Source organism: Mobula hypostoma, chromosome 29 (assembly GCF_963921235.1).
Source record: "Mobula hypostoma chromosome 29, sMobHyp1.1, whole genome shotgun sequence".
Taxonomy (NCBI): domain Eukaryota; kingdom Metazoa; phylum Chordata; class Chondrichthyes; order Myliobatiformes; family Myliobatidae; genus Mobula; species Mobula hypostoma.
The window spans coordinates 22,367,001-22,390,593 of NC_086125.1; the positions used below are offsets into that span (position 1 = coordinate 22,367,001).

Below are 23,593 nucleotides of genomic sequence, written 5' to 3' on the forward strand. Positions count from 1 at the left end.
CTTACTATCTCTTCTTCAGTTAGTCCTGACGAAGAGTCTCGGCCCGAAACATCAACTGTGCTTTTTCCTATAGATGCTGCCTGGCCTGCTGCGTTCACCAGCATTTTGTATGTGTTCTTTCCATGGAAATGTCATACCTAAACCCAGGCTCAGCGCCTGTTCAACCTCCCATTTTGCCTTTTAGCAGGAAGATCATTTTCAATTGGGGAACATCACAGATTGTATCTACAAACCTGGTTGAGTTTCAGAGCCAAATTGAACTTTTCCTTCCGATTAGAGCTGACAGCTTTGTTGCTGATGGTGGCGGCTATCACCTTGGAGTTTAATGAGACATTGTTCTGAGATGAACGGCCGCCCTTAATCTCTTGGTTCAGCAGGGATTCCAAGTCTTTGAACACAATTAAGGAAACAGCCTGAAACTCTGTGGAGATAATAGATCAGCCTTTGGTGAATGTGGAGAAACATCACTGAAACACTCCAGCAACTGGATATAAAGGCAGGTCAACACAAAACACACCCATTGCAGTAGCGCTTTGTAAGTCTTTGAGTATCAAAATCAGCTCTCGATGGGGATGGACAAGGAGATCATCATGTGGGCTGCTTTATCGTGGATGGTGTTAAGTTAATTTGTGTTGGTTAAGCTATACTCTTCCAGGTCAGTGGGATTTTATCACATTCCTGACCTTTGTCTTGTGGATAGTCCAAAATCTGGAGATCCACAGAAAATGGTGCCTTTCTGGGAAAGAAGATAAGACCATAAGACAAAGGTGCAGAATTAGGCCATTCAGCCCATCGAGTTTACTCCACCATTCCATAATGACTGATTTATTATTCCTCTCAACCCCATTCTCCTTCCTTCTCCACGTAAACGTTGATGCCTGGCTAACCAGAATCAGAATTATGTTTAATACAGAGACACCTCTTTTTCCTTTATGAGGGAGAGTGCAAGCCTGGGGTATGTCGAATTACTGGGTGAAGGAGTAGTCGTCGGGGTACTGCAAGTCTGTGTCTTTATTGATTATTTGCTACACACTCAACTGTTTGCTGGGGGGCACCGATTCTTTTTTGCTGGTGGGAGAGGGAGAGATCATTGTTTTGCTGCTGCTTACATGTGGGAGGGAGGAGCTGGGGGGGGCGGCTTTGGGTTCAAACATTTAACCGTTATTCATTCTTTGGGGCACTGCTCTGTTTTCCTGAATGTTTGCGAAGAAAAAGAATTTCAGGATGTATATTGTATACATTTGTCTGATATTAAATGTACCTATGAAACCTTTGAAACCTTCTAAACCTTATTATCACTGGCATATGTGTGAAATTTGTTATTTTGGGCTATTGCAACATTGCAATACATAATAATAATAATAATAATAATCCTTTAAATTACAATAAATCATATATAAAGAATTAAATAAGTAGTGCAAAAGGAAATCATAAAATAAAACAGAGTGAGGCACTTAGTGGTTCATGGTTTCATTGTCCATTCAGTAATCTGATGGCGGAGAGGAAGAAGCTGTTCCTGAAAGGCTGAAAGTGTGTCTTCAGGCACCTGTTTCTCCTTCATTGATGGCAGCAATGAGAAGAGAGCATGTCATGGAAGATGGGGGTCCTTAATGCCATTTTGAGCCATTGTCTTTTGAAGGTGTCGTTTATGTTTGGGAGGCTGGAGCCCATGATTGGGCTAGCTAAGTTTACAACTTTCTCCAGCCTTTTCTGATCCTGTACAGCGGCCACTCCATACTAGATAGTGTTGCAGCCAGTTAGAATGCGCTCTACAGTACATCTGTAAAATTCGTCTTTTCTGACATACCAATTCTCCTCAAACTCTGAATGACAAATAGCCACTGTCGTGCATTCTTTGTAATTAAATCAGTATGGGTCCAGGACAGACCTTCAAAACTGTTGACACCCAGGTACTTGAAACTGTTTACCCTTTCAAGTGCAGGCCCCTCGATGAGGATGTGTGGTTCCTCGACTTCCCCTTCCTGAAATCCACAATCAGCTCCTTGGTCTTACTGATGTTGAGTGTAGGGTTGTTGTGACACCTCTCAACCAGCTGATCTATCTCACTCCTGTACACCTCCTCATCACCACCTGAAATTCTGTCAACAATAGTTGTGTTGTCAGCAAATTTATGGATGGAATTTGAGCTGTGCCTAGCCACACAGTCATGGGTGTAGAGAGAGTAGAGCAGTGGGTAAGCACACATCCTTGAGGTACACCAGTCTTGATAATCAGCAAGGAGGAGGTTATTTCTGATCTGCACTGACTGTGGTCTCCTGATGAAGGAGTCAAGGATCCACTTGCAGAGAGGGGTACAGAAGCCCAGGTTTTGGAGTCTGTTGATTAGAATTGAGGGTATGATTGTGTTGAACGCTGAGCTGGAATCAATAAACAGCAGCCTGACGTAAGTGTTGCTATCATCCAGGTGATCCAAGGCCGAGTGCAGAGCCAGTGAGATTGCATCCTATTGTGGCGATAGGCAAAGTTTGTTCTATTTTATTTAGAGATACAGCATTTAACAGGCCCTTCTGACCCTTTGAGCCTTGCCACCCAGCAAACCACTGATTTAACCGTAGCCTAATCTCGGGACAATACACTACTAACCGGACTGACTTTGAATGGTGGGAGGAAATCGGAACACCCAGCAGAAAGCCATGCACACACAGGAAGGAATGTACAAACTTGCTTCCAAAGGACACTGGAATTGAACTCTGAACTTTGATGCCCGAGCTGTCTATGCCAACTGCTATGCAACCATGGCACCCTCACAACAGGTCCAGGTCCTTGTTTAGGCAGGAGTTGATTCTGGCCACGACCAACCTCCCAACGCACTTCATCACAGCAGCTGTGAGTACAACTGGGTGGTAGTCATTGAGGCAGCTCACCCTGCCCTTCCTGGGTGCTGGTATGGATGTCGCCCTTTTGAAGCAGGTGGGAAATTCTGACTACGGCACTGAGAGATTGAAGATGTTCTTGAACAATCCCACCAGTTGGTTGGCACAGATTTTCATTTCCCTGCCAGGCACACCATCCGGACCCGACGCCTCTTGAAAGCTGTCTGATGTGGTCCTCTGAGACAGAGATTACAGGGTCACCAGATGCTGCAGGGATTCACACAAGCATAGATTTATTCTCTCTTTCAACGTTCGCGTAAATGGCACTGAACTCATCTGGGAGTGAAGCATCACAGCCATTCATGATGTTAGGTTTCTCTTTGGAGAAAGTAATGGCTTGTAAATCTTGTCAGAGCTGTTGTGCGTTTGGTTCCATCTCTGATTTCAATTGGCATGTTTATTTCTTTCTTTCTTTATCAATCTTCTTATTAATTTTTTTTTAAAAGTACATATATACAAACAAGTGGATGATTATCTCAGATATCTATGATGATAACAATACATATAAAAGGTAAAATAAACATTATAAAGCTCATACATTGTATTAATTTAATAGTATGTAATAAAAATTAAAATACTCAATTCTTCTCTTATCATTTCATACAAAGAGAAAAAAGATAAAGCAACTTTTATTATTTTATATTTAGAAAAAAAACACTATTCTATATAAACAAAAACAAAAAATAGTTAAAAAAAAATAAAAGAGAAAAAATAGGGGACTAGGCAGCCATTACTGAGAGTAAAGCAAGTGAAAAAAAAACTTTTTGAACAAATCCAAAGTTTTGAGAAAGTAACTGGGAGAGTAATAAATCAAACCATATGAAAGTATTGAATGAAAGGTTACCAGGTTTCTTCAAATTTAAAGGATGTATCAAATGTCCGACTTATTTTCTCTAAACTTAGACAAGACATAATGGAGGAAAGCCAATAAAAAACAGTAGGTGTATTAGAGACGCAAACAACAGGAATTCTGCAGATGCTGGAAATTCAAGCAACACACATCAAAGTTGCTGGTGAACGCAGCAGGCCAGGCAGCATCCCTAGGAAGAGGTACAGTCGACATTTCAGGCCAAGACCCGAGACCTTCCTTTTAAGCAAAATGGCTCTCCTAGCCAATAAAGTTGTAAAAGCTATCATCCATTGAGCGGAAACAGGAACATTTCCTGCTTCCGGTGGAATGATCCCAAAAATTGCTGTGAATAAATTCAGTTGTAGGTCCAAATTCAAAACTTTTGATAAAGTTTTAAAGACATCTTTCCAAAAATTACCTATCTTGATACAAGACCAAAACATATGAGGTAAAGTAGCCACCTCAATATTACATCTGTCACAAATAGGATTAATATTGGGAAAACTACGGGCTAATTTATCCTTTGACATATGTGCCCGATAGACTACCTTGAACTGTATCAAGGAATGACGGGCACAAATAGATGAGGTATTTACCAAATGAAAAATTTTATCCCATTGATTATCTGAAAGTGACTCTCGAAATTCCAATTCCCATGCACCTTTAATTTTATCGTTAGATACCTTTCACAAATTCAATAACCATTTGTAAATTATAGCTATCAGGTTTAACCTGAAAAAGAGTATCTATTATATTGGGTGGATAAACAGAGGGAAAATTTGAAAGTAAACTACGTACAAAATTCCTAATTTGTAAATATCTAAAAAAGTGTCATTAGATAAATCATATTTGTCCACTAATCGAGTGAAAGACATTAAACAATCCTCCATAAACAAATCCAAAAAAATTTATTATTCCAACACACATCAAAGTTGCTGGTGAATGCAGCAGGCCAGGCAGCATCTCTACGAAGAGGTACAGTCGATGTTTCGGGCTGAGACCCTTCGTCAGGACTAACTGAAGGAAGAGCTAATAAGAGATTTGAAAGTGGGAGGGGGAGGGGGAGATCCAAGATGACAGGAGAAGACAGGAGGGGGAGGGATGGAGCCAAGAGCTGGACAGTTGATTGGCAAAAGGGATATGCGAGGATCATGGGACAGGAGGCTCAGGGAGAAGGAAAAGGGGTATGGGGGTAAAACCCAGAAAACGGGCAAGGGGTATAGTCAGAGGGACAGAGGGAGAAAAAGGAGAGAGAGAGAAAGAATATGTGTATATAAATAAATAACGTATGGGGTACGAGGGGGAGGTGGGGCATTAGTGGAAGTTTGAGAAGTCAATGTTCATGCCATCAGGTTGGATGCTACCCAGACGGAATATAAGGTGTTGTCAGGTTGGAGGAACAACACCTTATATTCCGTCCGGGTAACCTCCAACCTGATGGCATGAACATTGACTTCTCAAACTTCCGCTAATGCCCCTCTTCTCCCTCGTATCCCATCCATTATTTATTTTTATACACACATTCTTTCTCTCTCTCTCCTGTTTCTCCCTCTGTCCCTCTGACTATACCCCCTGCCCATCCTCTGGGCTTTTTTCCCCCCTCCCCCTTTTCCTTCTCCCTGGGCCTCCTGTCCCATGATCCTCTCATATCCCTTTTGCCAATCACCTGTCCAGCTCTTGGCTCCATCCCTCCCCCTCCTGTCTTCTCCTATCATTTCGGATCTCCCCTCCCCCCCCACTTTCAAATCTTTTACTAGCTCTTCCTTCAGTTAGTCCTGACGAAGGATCTTGGCCCAAAACGTCGACTGTACCTCTTCCTAGAGATGTTGCCTGGCCTGCTGCGTTCACCAGCAACTTTGATGTGTGTTGCTTGAAATTCCAGCATCTGCAGATTTCCTCGTGTTAAAGTTATTATTCCTTTGGTTTTCCAAATTAAAATGGTTTGATCGGAAATTGATGGTTTAAAAAATAATTAAGATGGATTTTACCAGAAAGAACAAAGTTATTAAACTCAAAAAAATCTACGAAACTGAAACCAAACTCTTAATGTATGTTTAATAATGGGATTGAGGTCTTGACCACCAATTTTAGAAAGCAAAAAAGGAAGAGAAGCTCCCAGTAAAGAGCCCAAAGAATACCCCTTCACCGAGTTTTTCTCCAAATCTACCCATAAAGGACAATCATGTATGTCTGAATAATGAATCCAAAGCGAAATACACTCTATGCTCGTTATATACGTCTTCAGACTATGCGGATTCACAGTTATGCGAGGAACCTATTTCTACCAACGTCTCGTTAAGTGCATCCAAAACTCAGTTATGCGAGGAGCACCGCTTTCCCGCCAATACAAGTCACATGCGCACACCTGACAGTCTCACCGTTGGGACAAGGAGCACCGCTTTCCCGCCAATACAAGTCACGCACGTGCGCTTCACGGTCTCACCATTGGGACGAGAAGCACCGCTTTCCTGCCAACACAAGTCATGCACGTGCGCTTCACGGTCTCACTGTTGGGACGAGAAGCACTGCCTTCCCGCCAAAACAAGTGATGCACGCGCGCTTTACGGTCTCACTGTTGGGACGAGAAGCACCGCTTTCCCACCAATACAAGTCAGGTGCGCGCGCCTCACAATCTCTCTCCCTCGCATTGGTTTTGGCAAGGTGTGGATGTGCCATCTTAAACTTTGGTTGGTTTTACCTACGGTGCAGTGATTTTGTGCTTGAAATATTTAACTATGCCTCCTAAGCGTCCGATGTCATGTCTTGGGCCGTCAGCCGAGCGGCAGAGAACCGCTTTAATACTTGAAAAAAGTTGTTAATTATAAACAGCGTGGCAGCAGCTGAAGGTAACACAGCTCTGAGACGCTACTGCTGGGAACAGAATCTTCCCTTTAAAGTTCTTTTGTTGCTTGACAATGTGCCAGTCCATCCTGAACATTTGGACAGCATTCATCCTAACATAACAGTGTGTTTCCCGTCGTCTAACACAACATTGCTGATTCAACCACTCGACCAAGCTGTAATCCACATTCAAGGCGTACACATTTCTTTACAGCGAATTATCTCGCAGATACTGCAAGCAACAGACGATTTTGAAAATACCGGGAGTTTACCAAAGGTGAGGAAATGGTGGAAGTTGGAACACTTGACACAAATGGCGATGGACATGGACCCAAGTTGAGAATGGAGTCAGCATTTCAGTCGTTCCCTGCCGTCAACTCTTCTTCCCTACAAGCAAATTTAAAACAAAATGTTGCCTAGCAAACAACCCTCACCATTTTATGCAAATCGCTGTAATCTGCTGCTGCCGGCAGTTCTAAGAGTTCTATGAGTCTTCCTTCACCCCTTGCTGTGCTTGATATTATCCTGACGACCACAACCATCCACCTTATCCGTGTAAAGCTGCCCAACACCACAACAACCACTCATCTCCCGGAGCAAACACACCTGCCACTGTTGGTGAGTACTGTATACCAGAGGATGTTAACTTTCTGTGATTTATTACATTGAATATTACCTTAAATTGATTAAATATAATATAAATGTTGACTTGTAGTACTGCTTTTGTGTCGTATTGGTATAAAAATGTGAATAAATTGCGGATAAAACATATTTAGGAAGCGCTCTGGAATGCATCCCTATTTTCTCCATTTAAATAATTTTTCACATTATGCGTCAACTTCAAGGAACGCACCATGCTTTTTCGATTTCTGCAATAGAGGTTTACTCAATCTTGGATTTTTATTGCTCCAAGTATAAGATAAAATTTTAGAGTCTATTCTATCAAAAAATCGTTGAGGAACAAAGGAAGGTATTGCTTGAAATACATATAAGAACTTCGATAGCACTATCATTTTAATAGCATTAATTCGACCAATTAAAGATAATGTCATCGGAGACCATTCAGAAAGTATTTGTTGCATGTATTCAATTAATAGAAGAAAGTTATATTTATATAGGTCCTTAAAATTTTTGGTAATTTTAATACCAAGATAAGTGAAGTTATTTTTAGCAATGCTAAAAGGAATTTGATGGTATTGATCTAAGTAGTTATTAACAGGAAATAACTCACTTTTGAGCAAATTTAATTTATATCCAGAAAAACTACTAAATTCAGAAAATATATATATAATATAGAAGGAATAGATTTCTTAGGATCTGAAATATAAACTAATAAGTCATTCTGCATACAATGAAATCTTATGCGCCTCATCTCCTCTCTTAATACCCTGAACATTGTTGGAGTCCCAAAGGACAATAGCAAGAGGTTCTAAAGCCAGATTGAATAACAGGGGACTAAGAGGACAACCCTGCTGGGTAATTCCATTTAGCCTAAAATATGGAGATTTTTGATTGTTAGTTATAACTGCCGCCATAGGAGCTTGATAGATCAGCGTAATCCAGGAAATAAAAACTGGACCAAATTTAAATCTTTCTAAAACTTAAATAAATAGGACCACTCTACCCTATCAAAGGCTTTCTCTGCATCAAGGGAGACAACACATTCAATTTCTTTAGATGCAGAGGAATGAATAATATTCAATAATCTCTGAATATTAAAATATGAGTATCTATTCTTAATAAATCCAGTTTGAAAATTCAGGGCTATCTACATTAGGTGCATACACACACACCAAAGCCATCTTTTGACCACATAACAAACCAGTAACAATTAAGTATCTTCCAATTGAATCAGTGACAGTATTAAGATGTACAACAGCGGTTTTAAAATTAATAAAAATAGACATCCCTCTAATTTTAAATACTGATGAAGAGTGAAACTGAGAGCCCCTCCAAAATTTAAAAAAACGGTTTTCATCCTCCCTACGGATATGGGTCTCTTGCACAAAAATAATATCAGCTTGAAGTGTTTTTAATTTCTTAAAGATCTTTCTACGCTTAATAGGTTGGTTCAAGCCATTCAGGTTCCAAAAGATTATATTAATTTTATTAACGTCCATTATAAGGCTTTAATTTAAGGTTTAATAAAATAAGTTAGTGTGTCTGCAGAAACCACACCCCCAGGGAAGAACAAATTATGGATTCAATCAGAGAGAAAAAAAATAACATGATTGAAACATAGAAAATAGGTGCAGGAGTAGGCCTTTCGGCCCTCCGAGCCCGCACTGCCATTCATTACGATCATGGCTGATCATCCAACTGAGAACCCTACACCTGCCTTCTCTCCATACCCCCTGATCCCTTTAGCCACAAGGGCCATATCTAACTCCCTCTTAAATATAGCCAGCGAACTGGCCTCAACTGTTTCCTGTGGCAGAGAATTCCACAGATTCACCACCCTCCGTTTGAAGAAGTTTTTCCTAATCTCGGTCCTAAAAGGCTTCCCCTTTATCCTCAGACTGTGACCCCTCATTCTGGACTTCCCCAACATCGGGAACAATCTTCCTGCATCTAGCCTGTCCAATCCCTTTAGAATTTTATAGGTTCCAATAAGATCCCCCCTCAATCTTCTAAATTCCAACGAGTATAAGCCTAGTCGATCCAGTCTTTCATCATATGAAAGTCCTGTCATCCCAGGAATCAACCTAGTGAACCTTCTTTGCACTCCCTCTATGGCAAGAATGTCTTTCCTCAGATTAGGGGACCAAAACCGCACACAGTACTCCAGGTGTGGTCTCATCAAGGCCTTGTACAACTGCAGTAGTACCTCCCTGCTCCTGTACTCGAATCCTCTTGCTATGAATGCCAGCATACCATTCGCCTTTTTCACCGCCTGCTGTACCTGCATGCCCACTTTCAAAGACTGGTGTATAATGACACCCAGGTCTCGTTGCAATTCATTTAATAAAAATAGATGGTATATTCAAAAAAGATAGATCCAACCAAGTAATATGTTATGACTAGTGTTAAACTCTTACAAATCCTAAAGGAGAAAATAAAACAGGCAAAATGATGTCTGGGCAGTCATAAAACGCAGATTAAGCTTTCAGCGATCCAGTTACAAATGACTCCCAGCCGGGGTTAAGTGTTTAAGTTGCTTGCAAGATAGGCTTAAACTCCTTTACAAATTTCCAAGCCTCTTCTGGGGAATCAAATCGTTTTGGGTGAGCATTAAATGTGGAAATCCTCAAACGAGCTGGATAATGCAAAGAGGGGCGACAGTTCTTATGAAGTTCAGCCATCACTTCCCGGTATTTAATTCTTTCTGCATAAACCTCTGGGGCAAAATCTTCAACTATGTAAATCTCTACTCCATTATAAATTAGCTTCCCCTGCTTCCTAGCATCTCGAAGAATTGCTTCTTTAGTAGTAAAGTAATGCAAACATACAATCACCGGGCGAGGTTTCAACTCAACAGAAGGTTTTGGGTGAAGGATTCGGTGAGCTCTATCTATCATCGGAGGAACTTCAAGTATCTCACTAAAAAGTGAGTGTAGCATATTCATGAAAATCTTTAGTGCCTCACAGGTTTCCATGTTTTCAGGCAAACCCAGTACATGTAAATTCATCCTACGACTTCTGCTTTCCAGATCAGTCATTTTCTTCTTAGTTCTTAGTATTTCTGAAGAAACCTCAACAATTTTCCTTTCCACAGTAGATATCTTTAAACCTTGTTCATTAATCACTTGACTCACAATCTCCAGTTCTCTTCCGATTCTATTAGCGTCCTTTTTAATTGACTGATATTGAAATTCCAGATTCTTCAAAGATCCCTGGACAGCAGAGACGGGTTTTTAAGCTTTTCATTAGCATACGTCAGATTATCAATCTTGGTCTCCACCATCCCGATCTTGATATTAATATCTTGCACCAAAGAAAATATTCTTTGTGAAGTAGAGACTTCCTCTGACTCCTTTGTTTGTTCAGGTTTGGAAACAATTTTGCCACATCTTAATTCGGTTCCAGTTCGGGTTCCAGCCATCGTGATTAATTCGTAAATCCTTCACGAAAATCTTCAAAGTTTGAACAAAACTAGCAGTGGAAAGTAAGTTGTGAAAGGAAGGAGTAGCGCCAACAAGCGTCTTACTCCATTGCTGCCAAAAGGAGACTGGGCATGTTTATTTCTCTCTTAAAGTAGCCTTCCGTAGATCACCAGTCTAGAATACCACATATCCAGCTCTCAGCAGTCTACAAATCTCCTGGTTTATCCATGGTTTTTGGTTTGGTAATGTCCAGTATGGTCCTGAAGGCACACCCTCATGATTCCCATCTGAGTTGCATGCGAAGAGTTGCCACTTATCAGCACCATCATGAACCTATCAAGGCCCATTTTAAATATACCCAATCACTTGGCCTCCAGAGCCATAGATTCACCATCCTCTGACTAAAGAAATACCTGTACACCTCTATTCCATTGGGATGTCCTTGTATTCTGAGGCTGTGCTCTCTGGTGCAAGATTCTCCCTGGCCTTTCGATAGTCGATATGTTTCAGTGAGATCCACCCTCATTCTTCGTATCTCCCTCATACGTTAACCTATCGTTCCCATAATCATTCTATTGAACTTTCTGCTGACCCTCTCCATGATCAGATAAGCAGATATCCTGAACTTAGCAAATATATGTCAGTCTGCAAACTACATATAAAGGTCCATAAGACCATAAGAAATAGGAGGAGAATTAGGCCATTTGGCCCATCAAGTCTGCTCCACTATTCAATCATGGCTCACTCTTTTTTCCATGGATATTACAACTAATACATCCAATATCTCAGATGCCACATCTTTTTCATGATCACAGGATCAAGAAGCCTGCGTCAACCTTGAATTCTGTCAGTCTACCTGATACCAATTCTCTCATGATGGTGACGTTATTTAATTCATTCCAGCATTATCCTCATTCATGGAAGGTTCATAATAGTTTCCAGTGCCAAATGATCGCCAGTTGAACTCCTCACCAGTAATCTCACACTTACTTTATCAGCTTCATTTTCAAAGGTGCTGTGTTTACCTGGATCTCCTTTTCCTTTCTGTTGTTAAAGCTTCTATTCTTCACGATTTACATTCTCTCATGTTTCCCCTCCGTTGCTGCAACAAAAATCTGTCTACTGCTAAACTTTGCCCTTGTTTTCTCTTTCACTGTCTGCTGAACGTTTGTGGTAGATCGACCAGTCCATGTCTCCCTCCCCACCGTGCAGACCCACGTCTCCCTCCCCCACATTTGAGAGTCGGCTGCTGTCTGCCAATTGCCTTTACACTTGTTCTTTCTCCCACCAGCAGTTTCTGAAATTCTCTCCAACTCCAACCGCCAGCACACTTCCCTGGCGCAGCCAGAACACTGATCAGACATGGGCAGTGTTGTGTCTGCCCTGTGAGTGAACAATGTCATTGTGTAGGGAAAGCTTCATTCTGCTGCACCGACCAAACCCCTGCTTTTCTGTTATGTCTATTAACAAGAAACAGCACTCTTTCACTGTCCCTCGTCTCACTCAGCCCAGTGACATTAATGCAAGCACTCCAGTCCACACTGAGAACTGCTTCTCTTAGCAACACACATAAAATGCCGGAGGAACTCAGCGCGTCAGGCAGCATACATGGAGGGGAATAAACAGTCGACGTGTCGGGCTGAGACCCTTCACCAGGACTGCATCTCTTAGACCAGACATTGACAGAGTCTGGTGTCTCCAGTGATCACACAGGATCCTGATGTGAATAGGTGCAAAGGGTCAAGCCAGAGCTCTGGCCTCCACCTACCTTTGCCAAACAAGATTTCTAGTGATTACCGCATTCCTTTTGTGGGATCATCTCTGTGAAATTGTCCTGCATCTGTACGGTAACCACAGTTCCAAGATCGCAGAATGCTCTGGGTCATCCCAATTGGGAAGTGTGGGTGATATAGAGATGGAAATCTTTCACTATTTGCAACATCCCCACTCTGTATCATTCCAACTGATGGGAAGAGCTGTCTGACTGTTCAGCATGTCCCGCACCAGATCTCACAAGGTTGACACCTGATAACAAAGAACCACCCATAATGATGACACAAAACTTGGAAAAAAAGTAAATTGTGAGGAACTTAGAAAGAGGAACGGTGTCAGAGCCAGAGTACAGAAACAGCAGGTACTGAAACCCAAATTAACAGTAATTACTCCAAAAAGCAGAGCAGATGTTACAATGATTGTGAATGAGGATTGCTGGTGAGCAAGCATGGAACCGTCCTACAAGGGGCAAGGCAAGCTGAGAGGTTACTAATATGATCCTCAGCTTTAACTTGGACTGGATGAAAACCAAGGAGGTCTTTGAAATGAGATTACTGCATCCAACACCAAGGAGGGTAGGAAGGCATAACAACAGTCCTGAGCATGAGGTATCAACACACACACACACACACACACACCAAATGTCAAAGGAAATCAGTGGTGGACCAGGCAGCAACTATGGAAGGGAATAAATTGACATTTCAGGTTGAGATCCTTCATCAGGACTGGTAAGGAAGGGGGCAGAAGGTGGAAGGGGATTCAGGACTGAGGTTGTTACTGAGGCAATTAGGAAAGAGGCACTAATAATCCTGAAGAATTTGAATAAAAGGAGGAGAGTTGGTGATCGGAGATAACAAGAAACAATCCATACACTGCCCGAGGGCTTTGCAAAGTCAGCAGGGATATGGGACCACACGGAGAGCTCTTTGAAAGAGCCTCTACAAGCAAAATGAGCCAAATGGACTAGTGCACAGTTTCCCACTTTAAATTCAACATACTTGAGCCCTTGTCAGCAGAAGGAGAAGATGGCAGCACGACGCGCGTGCGCAGCTCTCCGATGAAAATGATATCGTTTCTGTTAAGTAGAGGCCGTGGACAATTCTGATTTGATGGAGACAGACGTGAAAGCACAGAGGAACATCTGGAGAAATTTCTGAAACGCCGGTTCGCTGCCGCTGTTACTGGGTGATCAAGAATCTTCCAGAGGGAAGGCCCCAAAATCCCTGGCTTTGCCTGCTGCTGGCAACTGAGGCTGAGGTCGAATTGTTCGGATAGAGATGGTGCTCGGTACTCAGTGTCAGAGGGCTGATCGGAGGCTCGAAGTTTTCGGATGACTCAGAGTCGGACTGTTGTTGGGCATGGCAGGGAGAATTTTCTTCCTTCTCCCGTCTGCGTGAGATGTGGGACATTCGAGAGACTTTGAACTTTTTTACTGTGCCATGGCCTGTTCTTCATCAAATTATGGTATTGTTGCACTGTTGTAACTATATGTTATAATTATGTGGTTTTTGTTAGTTTTTCAGTCTTGGACTGTCCTGTGATTTTGTGATATCACATGGAGGAATATTGTATCATTTCTTAATGTATGCATTACTAAATGACAATAAAAGAGGACTGTGTGTCCTCATAATCTATAAAACATGTGAGGATCGGTACCTGTGGAAACAGCTTGATTAGAGCTTGAATGACCGGATCATTACATTGAACTTTTGCGGTAATGATGGGGCTGTGCATATGACTGAGAGTCACCACTCCCAGAACCTGCCCTGCCTCAGTGGTCTCTCAGGTTAATACAGAGTTTGATACCATAAATTGGATCTTAATGTGGATTACACATGGATTAAAATCAATGGCCGAGCACTGCTCATTCTGAACTACGTTTGGTTTCAATATATATTAATGACTTGGATGAGGGAATTAAATGCAGCATCTCCAAGTTTGCGGATGACACGAAGCTGGGTGGCAGTGTTAGCAGTGAGGAGGATGCTAAGAGGATGCAGGGTGACTTGGATAGGTTGGGTGAGTGGGCAAATTCATGGCAGATGCAATTTAATGTGGATAAATGTGAAGTTATCCACTTTGGTGGCAAAAATAGGAAAACAGATTATTATCTGAATGGTGGCCGATTAGGAAAAGGGGAGGTGCAACGAGACCTGGGTGTCATTATACACCAGTCATTGAAAGTGGGCATGCAGGTACAGCAGGCGGTGAAAAAGGCGAACGGTATGCTGGCATTTATAGCGAGAGGATTCGAGTACAGGAGCAGGGAGGTACTACTGCAGTTGTACAAGGCCTTGGTGAGACCACACCTGGAGTATTGTGTGCAGTTTTGGTCCCCTAATCTGAGGAAAGACATCTTTGCCATAGAGGGAGTACAAAGAAGGTTCACCAGATTGATTCCTGGGATGGCAGGTCTTTCATATGAAGAAAGACTGGATGAACTGGGCTTGTACTCGTTGGAATTTAGAAGATTGAGGGGGGATCTGATTGAAACGTATAAGATCCTAAAGGGATTGGACAGGCTAGATGCGGGAAGATTGTTCCCGATGTTGGGGAGGTCTAGAACGAGGGGTCACAGTTTGAGGATAGAGGGGAAGCCTTTTAGGACCGAGGTTAGGAAAAACTTCTTCACACAGAGAGTGGTGAATCTGTGGAATTCTCTGCCACAGCAAACTGTTGAGGCCAGTTCATTAGCTATGTTTAAAAGGAAGTTAGATATGGCCCTTGTGGCTACAGGGGTCAGGGGGTATGGAGGGAAGGCTGGGTTCTGAGTTGGATGATCAGCCATGATCATAATAAATGGCGGTGCAGGCTCGAAGGGCCGAATGGCCTACTCCTGCACCTATTTTCTATGTTTCTATGTTTCTATGTTTCTACTCAAGGCAGAATTGTCTTCACTGAGATTTACATAAGGAAGACCAAACACAGCAGCATATTTTGATGTAGGGGAGCACAGGCTGATCCCACAGAGTAATAGTTCAGTCAACAACTTGGGCAAGGTAGAACATCCCCTGTGAATGAGTCTGTAAAACTCATTCTTATACCATGTACACAAGCACGGGAAAGACACAGAAAATTTACCAGTCTTATTTTCTCCAGCAATGGTTCTCCGGGAAATGTCGAAGGAATTATTTTGAGTTTCTAATTTCACCAGTTGGTCTGCATTCGCATTATTCCTTTCAGGCACCTTGACCTTAAGAACTATGAGGAAATGCAAAGTAAGGTGAATCATTCAGTGGCAAAAAGGATGTGTTCCCTCTTTCCCTCTCTCCCTCTCTCCCTACCAATATGAACAATACTTCTCTGCAAAGTCTTGTTCAGGCATTCTGAGAATCCCATCTGATGGATACAATTTGCAACTGGGCTTTCTTGGGCTGAGTTAGCTTACTGTAGCAAGAAAACAATTAGTCTCAGCTCCCACAGAACTGAGAGAAAATACTCATGCATGTTCTTTACTGTCTAGTGGCACTGATCAAAAGCAGGTAAACTGATAAATTCTGGCTCAAATGTATTACATCAGCAGGTCTAATATCTTACCAGCACTTCTCAACCTTGGCACAGACAGTGATCTTCACTCCTTACCAGAGTTAGTGAGGATTCCCGCTCCCATATCAGGAACATTGAAGTTTCATGACTTCAGTCTTTTTCCCAACTTCAGAATGTCCTCCTAGATGCTATTTTTGAAGTGTGGTGGAATTAACATCAGAAATGATTGAGCTACTTTGTGTTTGGTTACCATACTTAGAGGGAGTGCAGAGAAGATAGAGCAGGAAGATGCAGTTGATGAGGAACATCAGATCCATTGACAGACCAGAGAATGTGGCATCGTTCTTCTTTAGCAGTGAAGGTTGAGAGATAATTTGATAAAAATCTTCAAGATTGTCAATGGTTTCGGCAGAGTCGATGAAGAGAAAGTTCTTCTATTAAAGAAGGTTGGAGAACCAACAAACAGAGGATTAAAGGTGACATTGTTGAACCAGAGGTGCCAGGAGGGAAACCCTTTCCACGCAGAGAGTGGTCAAGGAACTCACTGCTTGGATAGGAAGTGGAAGCATTTCATCCCAAGTTTTCAAATGGGAAAATACATGGGAGTGTTGGAGAGATAGTGTACGGGGGAATCAAGAAACAGAGGATGACCAGACTGTAATGTCCCTGTCGAGACTGAGCATGGTTTCAATGGGCAAAATGACCTGCACAACAATGCTCCTATGATACTACAGTGGCGGTGAACACATTGGAGTGGGACATTTGCAGACAGTGAGGTCACAAAGAAATTAAATAACTCCTTATATAATGTGAATGAGTGTTTGGGGATACAACTTGTCTGGAATATAAAGCAGAAAAGGGTAGTTAAAGTGAATGGAGGTCCCCTGGAGAACAAGAACGGGGAATTAATATTGGGAAATGAGCAAATTGCCAAGGCTTTGAATGACTATTTTGTGTCAGTCTTCACGGTGAAGGACATGTCTAACATGCCAAAGAGAGATTATATGGATGCGATGGGAGCTGAGGTCCTCGATACAATAGCTGTCACTAGGAAGTAGAGCTGAACAAACTTGCGGGCCTGAAGATGAACAAGTCCCCTGATCCTGATGCAATGCATCCCGGGGTACTGAAAGAAATGGCTTTGGTGATAATTTACCAAAATTTTCTGGACTCTGTGCAGGTCCCAGCAGAATGGAAAATGCCGCATGTCACACTACTGTTAAAAATAGGATGTAGGCAAAAGGCAAATAATTATCGGCCAGTTAGTTTAACATCTGTAGTTGGGAAAATGCCTGAAGCTATCGATAAAGAAGAAATAGCGAGGCATCTGGAAAGAAATGGATCCATCAGACAGACAAAGCATAGATTCAGCAAAGGCAGGTTCTATTTGACAAACTTACTGGAGTTCTTTGAGCATATAACGAGCACAGTGGATAGAGGGGAACAGATGGACGTTATTTACTTAGATTTCCAGAAGGCGTTCAATAAGGTGCCATATAAAAGACTTATCCATAAGATAAGGATGCATAGAGTTGGGGTGATGTATTAGCATGGATAGACGATTGATAAACTAATATATAGCAGAGAGTTGGGATGCATGGATGTTATTGTAGTTGGCAATCAGTGGCGAGCGGTGTGCACAGGGGTCAGTACTGGGCCCACAACTGTTCTTGATATACATTAACGATCTGGAAGAGGGGACCAAGTGTAGTATATGTAAATTTGCTGATGACACTAAATTGAGTAGAAAAGCAAATTGTGCAGAAGATATGGAGAGTCTGCAGAGGGATATACAGTTTCTCTGTCAGGGACAGAGAATGGGAGCACTCAGACCGAAGATGTAGGGGAGAAGGAAGAAAAAGATAACAAAGTTGTTTGCACCATTAGGGATAAACAGAGAATAAGAGGTGGAGAGTTTCTTAAATACATCTATTTTAATGCTAGGAGCATTGTAAGAAAGGTGGATGAGCTCAGAGCATGGATTGATACCTGGAAATATGATGTTGTCGCTATTAGTGAAACATGGTTGCAGGAGGGGTGTGATTGGCAACTAAATATTCCTGGATTTCATTGCTTCAGGTGTGACAGAATCGGAGGGGCAAGCAGGGGAGGTGTTTGCATTGCTTGTCAGAGAAAATATTACAGTGGTGCTTTGGCAGGATAAATTAGAGGACTCGTCTAGGGAGGCTATTTGGGTGGAATTGAGGAATGGGAAAGGTGTAGTGATGCTTATCGGGGTGTATTATAGACCACCTAATGGGGACCGAGAATTGGAGGAGCAAATTTGTAAGGAGATAGCAGATATTTGTAGTAAGCACAAGGTTGTGATTGTGGGAGATTTTGATTTTCTCCACATAGACTGGGAAACCCATACTGTAAAAGGGCTGGATGGTTTGGAGTTTGTAATCTGTGTGCAAGATAGTTTTTTGCAGCAGTACATAGAGGTACCAATTAGAGAAGGGGCAGTGTTGGGTCTCCTGTTAGGGAATGAGGTAAGTCAGGTGACAGAGGTATGTGTTGGGGAGCACTTTGGGTCCAGTGATCACAATGCCATTAGTTTCAATATAATTATGGAGAAGGATAGGACTGGACCCAGGGTTGAGATTTTTGATTAGAGAAAGGCTAAATTTGAGGAGATGCAAAACGATTTAGAAGGAGTGGTTTGGGACAATTTGTTTTTTGGGAAGGATGTAGTAGAGAAATGGAGGTCATTTAAAGGTGAAATTTTGAGAGTACAGAATCTTTATGTTGCTGTTAGGTTGAAAGGAAAGGTTAAAAGTTTGAGAGAGCCATGGTTTTCAAGGGATATTGGAAACTTAGTTCGGAAAAAGAGAGAGATCTACAATAAATATAGGCAGCTTGGAGTAGATGAGATGCTTGAGGAATATAAGGAATGTTAAAAGAATCTGAAGAAAGAAATTAGAAAAGCTAAAAGAAGATATGGGGTTGCTTTGGCAAGTAAGGTGAAAATAAATCCAAAGGGTTTCTGCAGTTATATTAATAGTAAAAGGATAGCGAGGGATAAAATTGGTCCCTTAGAGAATCAGAGTGAACAGCTATGTGCGGAGCCAAAAGAGATGGGGGAGATTTTGAACAATTTCTTTTCTTCGGTATTCACTAAGGAGAAGGATATTGAATTGTGTAAGGTAAAGGAAACAAGTAGGGTAGTTATGGAAACTATGATGATTAAAGAAGAGGAAGTAGTAGCGCTTTTAGGAATATAAAAGTGGATAAGTCTCCGGGTCCTGATAGGATATTCCCTCGGACCTTGAGGGAAGTTAGTGTGGAAATTGCAGGGGCTCTGACAGAAATATTTCAAATGTCATTAGAAACGGGGATGGTGCCGGAGGATTGGCGTATTGCTCATGTTGTTCCATTGTTTAAAAAGGGTTCTAAGAGTAAACCTAGCAATTATCGGCCTGTGGGTTTGACATCAGTGGTGGGTAAATTGATGGAAAGTATTCTTAGAGATGGTATATATAATTATCTGGATAGACGGGGTTTGATTAGGAATAGTCAACATGGATTTGTGCATGGAAGATCATGTCTGACAAATCTTATTGAATTTTTTGAAGAGGTTACTAGGAAAGTTGACGAGGGTAAAGTGGTGGATGTTGTCTATATGGACTTCAGTAAGGCCTTTGACAAGGTTCCACATGGAAGGTTAGTTAGGAAGGTTCAATCGTTAGGTAATAATATTGAAGTAGTAAAATGGATTCAGTATTGGCTGGATGGGAGATGCCAGAGAGTACTGGTGGATAACTCTTTGTCAGATTGGAGGCCGGTGACTAGTGGTGTGCCTCAGGGATCTGTACTGGGTCCAATGTTGTTTGTCATATAAATTAATGATCTGGATGATGGGGTGGTAAATTGGATTAGTAAGTATGCAGATGATTCTAAGATAGGTGGAGTTGTGGATAATGAAGTAGGTTTTCAAAGCTTGCACAGAGATTTAGGCCAGTTAGATGAGTGGGCTGAAAGATGGCAGATGGAGTTTAATGCTGATAAATGGGAGGTGCTATATTTTGGTAGGACTAATCAAAATAGGACATACATGGTAAATGGTAGGGCATTGAAGAATGCAATAGAACAGAGGGATCTAGGAATAATGGTGCATAGTTCCCTGAAGGTGGAATCTCGTGGATAGGGTGGTGAAGAAAGCTTTTGCTATGCTGGTCTTTATAAATCAGAGCTTTGAGTATATGAGTTGGGATGTAATGTTGAAATTGTACAAGGCATTGGTAAGGCCAAATTTGGAGTATTGTGTACAGTTCTGGTCACTGAATTATAGGAAAGATGTCAACAATTTGAGAGAGTACAGAGAAGATTTACATGAATGTTACCTGGGTTTCATCTCTTAAGTTACAGAGAAAGGTTGAACAAGTTGGGTCTTTATTCTTTGGAGCGTAGAAGGTTGAAGGGGGACTTGATAGAGGTATTTAAAATTATGAGGGGGATTGATAGAGTTGACGTGGATAGGCTTTTTCCATTGAGAGTGGGGGAGATTCAAACAAGAGGACATGAGTTGAGAGTTAAGGGGCAAAAATTTAGGGGTAACATGAGGGGGAATTTCTTTACTCAGAGAGTGGTGGCTGTGTGGAATGAGCTTCCAGCAGAAGTGGTTGAGGCAGGTTCGATATTGTCATTTAAAGTTAAATTGGATCGCTATATAGACAGGAAAGGAATGGAGGGATATGGGCTGAGTGTAGGTCAGTGGGACTATGTGAGAGTAAGAGTTCGGCATGGACTAGAAGTGCCAAGATGGCCTGTATCCGTGCTGTAATAGTTATATGGTTATGTGGTCATGCAAAAGTTTGGGCACCCTTGGTCAAAGTTTCTTTTACTGTGAATAGCTAAGCGAGTAAAAGATGACCTGATTTCCAAAAGGCATAAAGTTAAAGATGACACATTGCTTTAATATTTTAAGCAAGATTACTTTTTTATTTCCTTCTTTTACAGTTTCAAAATAACAAAAAATGAAAAGGGCCCGAAGCAAACGTTTGGGCACCCTGCATGGTCAGTACTTAGTAACACCCCTTCTGGCAAGTATCACAGCTTGTAAATGCTTTCTGTAGCCAGCTAAGAGTCCTTCAATTCTTGCTTGGGGGATTTTTGCCCATTCTTTCTTGCAAAAAGCCACAAGCTCTGTGAGATTCTTGGGTCGTCTTGCATACACTGCTCTTTTCAGGTCTATCCACAGATTTTTGATGATGTTTATGTCGGCGGACAGTGCGAGCCATGGCAAAACCTTCAACTTGCGCCTCTTGAGGTAGTCCATTGTGGATTTTGAGGTGTGTTTAGGATTATTATCCTGTTGTAGAAGCCTTTCTGTTTTCACCTTCAGCTTTTTTACAGATGGTGTGAAGTGTTCTTTACATGAAATTCTGCACCCTTTTTTCTCCAAACATACCTTTACTCATTGCAGCTAAAAAGTTCTATTTTAACTTTATCAGTCCACAGGACTTGTTTCCAAAATCCATCGGGCCTGTTTAGATGTTCCTTTGCAAACTGCTGACGCTGAATTTTGTGGTGAGGTCACAGGAAAGGTTTTCTTCTGATGACTCTTCCATGAAGGTCATATTTGTGCAGATGTCGCTGCATTGTAGAACAGTGCACCACCACTCCAAAGTTTGCTAAACCTTCCTGATGGTCTTTTGCAGTCAAACGGGGGTTTTGATTTGCCTCTCTAGCAATCCTACGAGCAGTTCTCTCAGAAAGTTTTCTTGGTCTTCCAGACCTCAACTTGACCTCCACCGTTCCTGTTAACTGTCATTTCTTAATTACATTACGAACTGAGGAAATGGCGACCTGAAAATGATTTGCTATCTTCTTACAGCCTTCCCCTGCTTTGTGGGCATCATTTATTTTCATTTTCAGAGTGCTAGGCAGCTGCTTAGAGGAGCCCATGGCTGCTGATGGTTGGAACAAGGTTTGAGGAGTCAGGGTATTTATAAAGCTTTGAAATTTGCATCACCTGGCCTTTCCTAATGATGACTGTGAACAAGCCATAGCCCTAACAAGCTAATTAAGGTCTGAGAGCTTGGTAAAAGTTATCTGAGAGCTCAAATCTCTTGGGGTGCCCAAACTTTTGCATGGTTCTCTTTTCCTTTTTCTCAGTCTGAAATTGTACAAAACAAAAATAATACACTATTCTTACTTAAAATCTTGAAAGGAATGTTTCATCTTTAACTTTATGACTTTTGGAGATCAATTCATCTTCTACTCACTTAACTATTCACAGTAACAGAAATTTTGACCGGAGTGCCCAAACTTTTGCATGCCAATGTAGATAGGTTAAGTGATTGGGCAAGGATCTTGCAGATGGAGTACAACATTGGTAAATGCGAGGTTATCCACTTTGGAGGGAAAACTAGAAAAGCAGATTATTATTTAAATTGTAAAAATATTGCCACATGCTGCTGTCCAGAGGGACCTGGAAGTGCTTGTGCATGAAACGTTGGTTTGCAGGTGCAACCGGCTATCAGGAAGGGAAATGGAATATTGACCTTCATTGCAATAGGAATTGAAGTTAAGAGCAGGGAGGTTATGCTGCAACTGTCCAGGATACTGGTGAGGTCGCACCTGGAGTACTGCATGCAATTCTGTCTCCTTACTTGAGGAAGGATATACTGGCTTTGGAGGCAGTGCAGAGGAGGTTCACCAGGTTGATTTCAGACATGAGGGGGTTAGATTATGAGGAGAGATTAAATCACCTGGGTCTGTACTCGCTGGAATTCAGAAGAATGAGAGGAGATCTTATAGAAACATTTAAAAGTATGAAAGAGATAGCTAAGATAGAGGCAGGAAAGTTGTTTCCACTGGTAGGTGAGACAAGAACTAGGGGAAATAGCCTCAAGATTCAGAGGAGTAGATTTAGGATGGAGATGAGGAGGAAGTGCTTTTGATTCCTGGAAAGTGGTGAATCTGTGGAATTCTCTGCCCAATGAAGCAGTGGAGACTACCTCAGTAAATATATTTAAGACGAAGTTGGATAGATTTTTGCATAGTAAGGGTATTAAGGGTTATGGGGAAAAGGTAGGTAGGTGGAGATGAGTCCATGGCCAGATCAGCCATGATGTTATTGCATGGTGGAGCAGGCTCGATGGGCCAGATGACCTACTCCTGCTCCGATTTCTTATGTTCTTGGTATAATTCTTCTGCTTTTCTATGATTTAGTGCCTTGTATTCACACCAACAGAGCAGATGACAGATTGTCCCATGCCTCAGTTCTGCACTGGACAGGAACCTAGACATTGTGCTCTACAGACAGCAGTGAGGGTGAGAACAGAGAGAATGGAACTACACTTAGTTGCTGGCAAAGTCAGCACCATACAAGCAAGAAACAGCCTCTTCCATCAATCATTTCTGCAGAGTTCTGGGGAACAGAAAACCTGGCTGACAGTGATCTCATTATCAGATTTCCTGAGAAGATGTCGTAACAGTTGCAACACATGAGAACTGACTATCAGTGACACAGCATGTTTCAGCACAGCCTTTCAAAGCAACCTCATGAAATCAGAAATAAAAGCAGAAAATGTTGGTGAATTCAGCAGGTCAGGCAGAAACATTAGAATGTGAAACAGTTAACTTCTTCAACATGAACATTAACTGTTTCTCTTCCCACGGACACTGTCTGACCAGTCAACTACTTCCAGCATTTTCCTTTCTCCCATATTTCCTGTCGCTTGGTTGATATTTAAACTTTA

The 23,593-nt window shown here is 41.8% G+C and overlaps 1 protein-coding gene across 1 annotated transcript in view; it reads right to left on the reverse strand.

Annotated features, from left to right (window-relative positions):
* Positions 1-23,593, reverse strand: part of LOC134339369 (adhesion G protein-coupled receptor E2-like) — a 101,955-nt gene that overhangs the window by 20,408 nt on the left and 57,954 nt on the right. Inside the window, exons 16-17 of the mRNA XM_063035811.1 lie at positions 15,483-15,602; positions 234-421 (exon numbers count right to left, since the gene is read on the reverse strand). Of these exons, the coding sequence (XP_062891881.1) occupies positions 234-421; positions 15,483-15,602 (308 nt within the window). The remainder of the gene's footprint in view (positions 1-233; positions 422-15,482; positions 15,603-23,593) is intronic.